This window comes from Somniosus microcephalus, chromosome 28 (genome assembly GCF_052327205.1).
Source record: "Somniosus microcephalus isolate GS21.2 chromosome 28, FLI_Smic_1.0, whole genome shotgun sequence".
NCBI lineage: Eukaryota > Metazoa > Chordata > Chondrichthyes > Squaliformes > Somniosidae > Somniosus > Somniosus microcephalus.
This window is the reverse complement of record NC_141014.1, coordinates 30,021,624-30,030,664: the sequence shown is the minus strand read 5'-3', so window position 1 is coordinate 30,030,664 and position 9,041 is coordinate 30,021,624. Positions and strand designations below refer to the sequence as shown.

At 46.9% G+C, this 9,041-nt stretch overlaps 1 protein-coding gene across 1 annotated transcript in view; it reads left to right on the top strand.

Moving 5' to 3' along the window:
- Window positions 1-522: 522 nt before the first annotated feature.
- LOC147099487 (cytohesin-3-like) overlaps window positions 523-9,041 on the top strand; it is an 86,354-nt gene continuing 77,835 nt past the window's right edge. Inside the window, exon 1 of the mRNA XM_085969667.1 lies at window positions 523-711. Coding sequence (XP_085825793.1) covers window positions 693-711 — 19 coding nt within the window. The 5' untranslated portion in view covers window positions 523-692. The remainder of the gene's footprint in view (window positions 712-9,041) is intronic.

Here is a 9,041-nt window from a genome sequence, read left to right as displayed (position 1 = left end):
TGGGGAGGGGGAATTGGACACCACACGGTTGGGTTTGGACGGGCTGGGCGGGGTTGGCGGGGAGGGGAGTTGGAGACTACCAAGTGGGTTGGGGGTGGACTTGGCCGAACAAGGTCGGGGAGGGGAGTTGGAGGGTTTACATGGAATGGGGAGGGTTGGAGAGACGAGCTGGCTACTACAGATCAGATCAGGATGGGCTGGGTTTGGTGAGGGTTGGGGGGGCGGGTGGTGCGTGACCGAGAGTGGGGGTGGGGGAGGGAAGCAACTGACCAAAAAATGCAAAGAAGAGATACCGAATATGAAAAGTGGTCGTCCCTGCACTCTTAACACAATTCCATCCAGCCATGCTTTAACCCATCCATGGTTCATGTCGTACAGTTCCTTATTAAAGTGCTGATGGGTATTGCAATCTGTATTTAGCTCAACTCTAAGGTTTATGGTAATTTTTGAAAACAAAAAAAGGGGCCTGAGCGTTAGCTGCTTGAGAGGAAGTGGTTGTGATCAGAGTGTTGAGGACCAGTACAGACTGAACCTTCAAACACAGAGCAAGAGTGAGATTCCGATCACTGCCTCTCTGTCAGGGACAGTGTCGTGCAGCGAGACCTTCCTTAATATCGCTTTTCTCCTCCACATTGCCACGCATCAGCACTGAAGTGAGAGGTGAACAACTTTATCGAGAAGCCGAGATAATCATGGAGGACGATCAACTGGGTGAGTGAAATATTAATTTTCTCTTTGCTGCTGATTGCTGCTTCTGCTTGTTTGGGCCGGTTAGGGTTTGAAGTGTTCTGTCTGGTAGCAGTACTGGAGCCATGCAGCACAGAAAGATCCCAAGTTCGATGTCTGGCTTGTCCTCACCTCAATCAGCAGCTGCAGCTGACCTCAACATGCTGGGGCTGTGGAGGGGAAGGGGGGAAAATCAACTCGGCTTCCCATTCCCGGTCATTATCCCGTGACTCCTGCTGGCAGGCGGGGCCCGTGCGGACATTATGTTGGGAGGCAGGATCAGGCCCGAGTGCGATGGACCCTGTGGTTGAATAGCCGCCAAAGATTGCAGGCAAAGAACGGCTGCGCGGGCGAGGTACTGGGTAGCTGCCCGTCCCTGTGGACCCCAGAATGAGCCAGGAGCGCGGGGGGAGAAAATCGGAAGGCGCAAGGGGAGTTATCCGTGCGCCGTGTTCTGAAAAGCAAGGGCCAATTATCTTGAAACCACGGTCGCTCCGAGTTTTCTTTCAGCTTTTATGACTGAGTGCGCGCTAGGTTCTCAGAAGCCGGTGTGGCAGGTTGGAAGGTCTTGTGAAGGCGTCCTTCGGAACACCTGGACAAACCATCTGAATGCGTAGGTCGGGAATCTAAGCCATGGACAAAAGTGAGTGAGGGAATGCTGAATTTGTTTCCCTTGGGAGACAGGAGGCTCCATCCAGATAGCTGTTCACTTTGGAGAAAGGTTCAAAATATCAGGGGACACAACGAACAAAATCTTATATATAGAACATAAAAGAAAAAGCAGCAGGAGTGGGCTCTGTAAGATCTGCGGAAATCGCCCCGCGCCCCATCCAACAGTTTCCAAATTTCAGACCCGTCGGACAGACAACACAAAACCCAATGAATCTGTGAAACTTCTTTTACTTAAAAATCTGCAAGAGGTTACAAGTAATCCGATAGTCTTGTAACGTATAATGATCCCCAATGATACCTCAGCATACACAGAGCTACCCCTTTACTTTAAGCTCAAGCAAAACGTACTAACACCAGCGAGGGGTCAATCCGACAGTGACTAGACGTATGGTTTCTGGCAACTGACCCGGCCGCCCCCCCCTCGACTGCAGCAGTGAGTGGTCAATTTACAACATCTTTTCTACAAGATGCACTGCAGCAACTCGCCAAGGCTTCTTCGGCAGCACCTCCCAAACCCGCGACCTCTTCCACCTAGAAGGACAAGGGCAGCAGGCGCATGGGAGCACCACCACCTCCAAGTCCCCCTCCGAGTCACACACACCATCCTGACTTGGAAACATGTCGCCGATCCTTCATTGTCAAAATCCTAGAACTCCCTCCCTAACAGCCTAACAGGAGCACCTTCACCACACGGACTGCAGCACTTCAAGAAGGCAGCTCACCACCAACCTTCTCGAGGGCAAACAGGGATGGGCAATAAATGCTGGCTTTACCGCCGACACCCACATCCCGTAAACAAATTTTAAAAAACTTAGCAACCCTCCCACTGCGTACGTGTCTCTAACTATACGGACAATAGTCATCAGTTGTTTTTCAGTTCTTCTTATCAATAGTTTGTTGAGCAACTGTCGGTTTCAAGGCTTAGGTACATTCCAAAGTTGGAAGATTTTTTTTTGTCTTTGCACTGATGCCACAGCTCAATAGTCTGTTCCCACAGAACTTTAAAAGCCTGTTTTCCATATCTGTTGAAAGACAATTGGGGCAGCTTTCACAGCTTACCAGTCAAACAGTTTATTTTGCCAAGTTCTCTCAGCAACCAGTCTTTTGTCCTCGCGAAGCATGATGGTACATAAAATGTGGTCAACTTTTCAAGTTACTGCAAAATTTACAGCAAATGGTGTCTTTTGGCCCCTCGAGCCTGCTCCGTCATTCAATAAGATCATGGCTGATCTTCGACCTCAACTCCACCTTCCCGCCCGATCCCCATATCCCTTGGTTTCCCTATCGATCTCTGCCTTGAATATACTCAACGACTGAGCGCCCACAGCCCTCTGGAGTAGAGAATTCCAAAGATTCTCATTGGAGTTTAGAAGAATGAGAGGTGATCTTATTGGAATATATGAGGGGGCTGGACAAGGTAGATGCGGAGAGGATGTTTCCCATCATGGGGAAATCTAGAACTCGGGGGCATAGTTTCAGAATAAAGTGTCGCCCTTTTAGAACTGAGATGAGGAGGAATTTCTTCTCTCAGAGGGTTGTAAATCTGTGGAATTCACTGCCCCAGAGAGCCGTGGAGGCTGGGTCATTAAATACATTTAAGGTGGAGATAGACAGATTTTTGCAAGATAAGGGAGTGAAGGGTTATGGGGAGCAGGCAGGGAAGTGGCTTTGAGCTCAAGATCAGCCATGATCTTATTGAATGGCGGAGCAGGCTCGAGGGGCCAAGTGGCCTATTCCTGCTCCTATTTCTTATGTTCTTATTCACAACCCTCTGAGTGAAGAACTTTCTCCTCATCTCTGTCCCAAATGACCGACGCTTTACATAGAGCTCATCACGACATCCCAAAGCGCTTAACAGCCAACTTTTGAAATGTAACCACTGTTGTAATGTAGGAAACGTGGCAGCCAATTTGCGCACAGCAAACAGCAGTGAGATAAATGACCAACTACAGGAAACTTTCGATTTACCGGCACCTAAATAACCGGAAATCTCGGTTAACCAGCAAAATTCAGGAGTAGGTTCAGGTAAGTTTTATTACTTGCCTTCCTGGATCTGTTGCTGTGCAAGGGTGTGGCTGCAGCTGTTGCTAAGCTACAGAGACGCTTGGAACTTGTGGCCATTGTTCTGAACCTGTTGCTAAGCAACAGAGTTTGTTGCTTTATACGGAGCTCTCAGCTCCGTATCTTTTACTATAGCTTTCGGTTACCTGGAATTTTTGATGAACTGGCACCACGTCGGTCCTGTCGGTGCCGGATAAAAAAAAGTTTCCTGTAATTTGTTTTAGATGTTGGATTGAGGGATAAATGTTGGACAGGACACCGGGGAAGAACTCCCCTTCTTTTCTTTGAATAGTACCACAGAATCTTTTACATCCACCTGTGAGAGTCCTGCTTTAACATCTCATCCGAAAGACAGCACCTCCGACAGGGCAGCACTCCCGCAGTACTGCACTGCTGTGTTAGCCCAGCTTATAGTGCTCAAGTCCGAGAGGGTGGGCTTTGAGCTTACAACCTTCTGACTCAGCAGCGAGAGTTTTACCAGCAAGCCCAGGCTCACATCCTGTTCCGCTGAGGAAGTTAAGAGGCGAGGGGGGGAAACTTTTTCACCCGACTGGTAATTGAGTTGTGGAATGAGTTACTGGGGAAGGTCATTGAAGCGGCGAGATACATGGATTTAAAAGACGTTTCTGAAGGGAGAAGGGATTGAGGGGATGTGGTGAGAAGGCAGGGAGCTGGGGTGGACCTCTAAAGACAGACAAGCTAGTTTCTATATATCCCCGCCCAGAATGCATGAAGCCAATGACATAATAAAACTCACTACGCACTTGGTTTGAGTATAAAGCAAGGCTTTAATCAACTTGTTTCAGAACATGGAAGTCTAGTTGTACTTCACTAGTTCCCTGTCTTACAAAATGTCCCTGGGCAAGCTGGGCCCACGCCCGAGTATTTATACTCCTTGGACGGCGCCACCAGCTGGCCGTCCAGTGTTATTTCATGAGTAGTTTCTTTATGATGATGAGATTTATAACAGCCAACTTGGAAGTTTTTTGTTTTCGAGGTTACTCATACAACAACGGGGGTCTGTTGCTTGAGTTGAATCCTTGCACCAGGAATGGTTTCATTCCTCCCGAGATCTGCCACTGGGAGTTCTCCTCGGGCTGAGGAACGCTTTGAGTGTTGATCGAGTTATTTACATGATGTAGAGATGCCGGTGTTGGACTGGGGTGGACAAAAGTGAGAAGTCGCACAACACCAGGTTATAGTCCAACAGCTTTATTTGAAATCACAAGCTTTCGGAGCGCTGCTCCTTCGTCAGGTGAAGTGGAGAGATGCATGTAGGCACAGCATATATAGTCAGAGAACCCTGCCAGGTGATTACAGGTAATCTTCCTAACTGCCCTTTATCACACCTCGGCAGAGAGATAATCACAGCAATCAAAGGTGGTGTCCAAACAGGTCAGTCAGGAAAACATTACATCAAAGAACAATGAGGTGGGGTCACAAGGGGTCAAATGTTGCAGATGCTGGGGTCTGTATGAAAAACAAAAAACAAACAAAAAAATTTTTTTTTGTTTTTTTTTCTGGAAATCACACAGGGTGTCGGTACCTGTTTACTGATGTCTGCGCGACACCGAGCTCCGAGAGTGGCCTGTTCTGACAAGGTTGCTTAGAGTTGGTCACTGAGGCAATATTGTACAGAGGCCTTTGATAGGATCTTTGAAGATTTTATTTTATTAGCTTCAGACCCGTACCAGCCAGAAACACAGGACAGCAATGCATCACTCATTCTGTCAATCTACTTATAAACAATGGACTACATAGAATTATATAGAATCTACAGCACTGAAACAGGCCATTTGGCCCGACTGATCTAAGCTGGTGTTTATGACCTACATGAGCCTCCTCCCATTCTAAATATCTCTTCCCACCCTGCCCCCCTGTAACTCTCCCTTCTCCCTCATGTATGCATCAAGCCTCCCCTTAAATGTGTCACTGCTGTCCACTTCAACCACTCCCTGTGGCAGCGAGTTATAGAAACATAGAAGATAGGAGCAGGAGTAGGCCATTTGGCCCCTCGAGCCTGCTCCGCCATTTAATGAGATCATGGCTGATCATCCAAATTCAGTACCTGCTTTCTCCCCATATCCCTTGATCCCTTTAGCCTTAAGAAATATATCTAACTCCTTCTTGAATATATTTAATGAATTGGCCTCCACTGCCTTCTGTGGTAGAGAATTCCACAGGTTCACCACTCTCTGGGTGAAGAAATTCCTCCTCATCTCAGTCCTAAATGGCTTACCCCTTATCCTTAGACTGTGACCCCTGGTTCTGGATTCCCCACATTCCACATTCCCACCACTCTCTCTGTCAAGAAATTCCTTCCAAATGCTTTATTTGATCTGTTAGTGGCTATCGTATATGCATATCCCCTTGTTCAGGACTCATGGATGCGTGCATCAGCCCTGATTTAATTGAATGGCGGAACAGGCTCGAGGGGCTGAATGGCCTCCTCCTGCTCCGGTGAAACACCTACGAGTGGAAACAGTTTTTTTTCACATCCACCCTATCGAACCCCTTCATAACTTCAAAGACCTCTATCAGTTCTGCTGTTAGTCTTCTCTTTTTCAAAGAAAAGAGCCCAGCCTGCTCAATCTTTCCTGATAGTTACACTCTCTCAATTCTGGTAACATCCTTGTAAATCTTTACTGTACTTTCTCCAGTGCGTCAGTACCCTTTTTTGCAGTATGGAGATGTGCACAGTACACCAAAGTGCGGTCTGCCCAAAATTCTATATACATTTAACATTACCACACTGCTTTTATATTCTATGCTTAGAGAAATGAACCCCAGTTTGCACTCTTTGCCAATATTTATCCCTCAATCAACATCACAAAAACAGATTATCTGGTCATTAGCACATTGCTGTTTGTGCGAGCTTGCTGTGTGGAAATTGGCTGCCACGTTTCCTAAATTACAACAGTGACTACATTTCAAAAAAGTACTCAATTGGCTGTAAAGCGCTTTGGGACATCCTAAGGTTGTGAAAGGCACTATAGATATTTCTTTCTTTCTATTTTCTTTCTTTCTATCTTTCTTTCTTTCTATCTTTCTATCTATCTATCTTTCTTTCTTTCTATCTTTCTACCTATCTATCTATCTATCTTTCTTTCTTTCTTTCTTTCTTTCTTTCTATCTTTCTTTCTATCTATCTATCTATCTTTCTTTCTTTCTTTCTTTCTATCTTTCTTTCTATCTATCTATCTTTCTTTCTTTCTTTCTATCTTTCTTTCTTTCTATCTATCTTTCTATCTATCTATCTTTCTTTCTATCTTTGTTTGTTTCTTTCTTTCTTTCTATTTTTCTTTCTTTTTGTCTTCCTGTCTTTCTTTCCTTATCAGCCTGTGTTGCTACTTGTAGTGATTTATGTATCTGTATTCCCAGATCTCCTTGCTTCTCCACCACATTTAGTTTCTTACCTTCCAAGGAATAAGTGACCTTATTCCTCCGACCAAATGAACCATCTCACAGTTCCCTATGTTGAATTGCAGTTTCCATTGAACCACCCACTCTGTTTATGTTTTCTTGTATTTTGGTGCAGTCCTCCACATTATTAGCTATAACTCCCCCCACCACGTCGCCCCCTCCTCACCCCCACTTCCCCCAAATCTGGTACCATCTGCAAATTTCAACACCATACTTCCAATTCCTGAGTCAAAATGATTTATGTAAATGGTGAACAAAAGTAGTCCCAGCACGGATCACTGCGGGACCCCACTTCCCACTCTCTGCCAGTCTGAGAAACTTCCCTTAACTCTTACCCACTGTCTTGTAACCATCTTTCAATCCATTCTGCTCCCTGACTCCACACACGCTGTCATGAGTCTCTTTTATTTATTCATTCCTGGGACGTGGGCGTCACTGGCAAGGCCAGCATTAATTGCCCATCCCCAATTGCCCTTGTGACGGTGGTGGTGAGCCATCATTTCAGGGGGTAGTTGAGAGTCAACCACATTGCTGTGGGTCAGATATCGGCCAGACCGGGTAAGGACGGCAGATTTCCAGTTGGGTTTTATGACAATCCAGTAGTTTCATAGTCACCATCATTGATACTAGCTTTTTTTTAAATTCCAGATTTATTAAATGAACTGAATTTAAATTCCCCAGCTGCCGTGGTGGGATTTGAACTCATGTCTCAGTGATCATTAAGTCCAGGCCTCTGGATTACTAGTTCAAGTAACATAACCACTCTTGCTATTGTACCCCTGAATCTGGCGCCTGATGGAGTTCGATATGTGAGGTCATCCACCTGGCTCCATGTATGACAAATTGGAATATTTACTAAATGACGAGAGATTAGGAACTGTGGAGGAGCAAAGTGAATTGGTGTGCATGTAGGCCAATCACTAAAAGCTCGTGCACAGGTACAAAAAGTAATCAAAAAGGCTAATGGAATGTTGGCCTTTATTTCAAAGGGGGCTGGAATACAAAAGGGAGGAAGTGATGCTTCAGTTGTACAGAGCCTTGGTCAGGCCCCAAGGAGGTTCTGCGTGCAGTTCTGGGCCCCGCACCTCAGGAAGGATATACTGGCCTTGGAGGGGGTGCAGCGCAGATTTACCAGAATGATATCGGAGCTCAAAAGGATAAATTATGGGGGCAGGTTGCATAAACTTGGCTTGTATTCCCTTGAGTTTAGAATGATTAGATCTAATTGCGATGTTTAAAATAACATTGTAGGAGTGCTTGAACTCCTAACGAAAGTACTGAGACTGAAACTAGCAGTTAACCAAACGCGGTTTAATGCACTAGTAAAAGTTACAAACAAAAATGCAGGAGAAACTCTATACAGGTCTGTACACCAACTGGTTTCACGAGGACTGAGGGGGAACGCCTCTCCCCTCTGACATCATCACGTTTCCCGCCGTTGGGAACGTCACGTGACCTGCGTGATGACGTCATTGCGCTGGATCGCCATTTTACCGAACCCGCGCTGTTTATACAGAGCAAACACTTAAAGGTAACAAGCCCCTGTTAAAGGCAATTATATACATTACTGCAAGAGTCTCTTGGTGGCTTTGCCACATACGCCCCCCCAGAATTGTCTTTAATAAGGAAAGTCAATCGCAGAGGAGGTCGGACAAGCCTGTTTGAACGACTCCTAAATTCCCGGAGAGGAAAACGCTGAGCAGCTGGTGAGCTGGAGGGGATAGCGGCCTGATCAGGTGCGGCAGCATCCGGCGGTCAACCCCTACGCGGTGGCTGAGCGGGCTCGACTGGCTGTTCAAGGTCCAAGTGCGCGGGCTTGAGGCGATCGACGGAGATTTGGTCCGGCCTGCCCCCGAGGTCGACCAAAAAAGTCTTAGCCCCCGTCTGTAAAACCCGGAAAGGACCCGTATACGGAGGCTGGAGCGGGCTGCGATGGGCGTCTTGACGAACAAACACAAATTTGGCCTTCATCAACTCCACTGGAATGTGGGAGGCAGGAAAACCGTGTTGCGACGTCGGAACTGGCCGGAAGCACTGGGCCGCTTCCCGGTGGGCTTCCCGCTGAGTGGCCGCGGACCACAGCTGTGTAGGGGATGGCAGGAATTCGCCTGGTACCCGGAGCGGCTGGCCGTAAACCATTTCCGCGGCCAAAGCCTGCA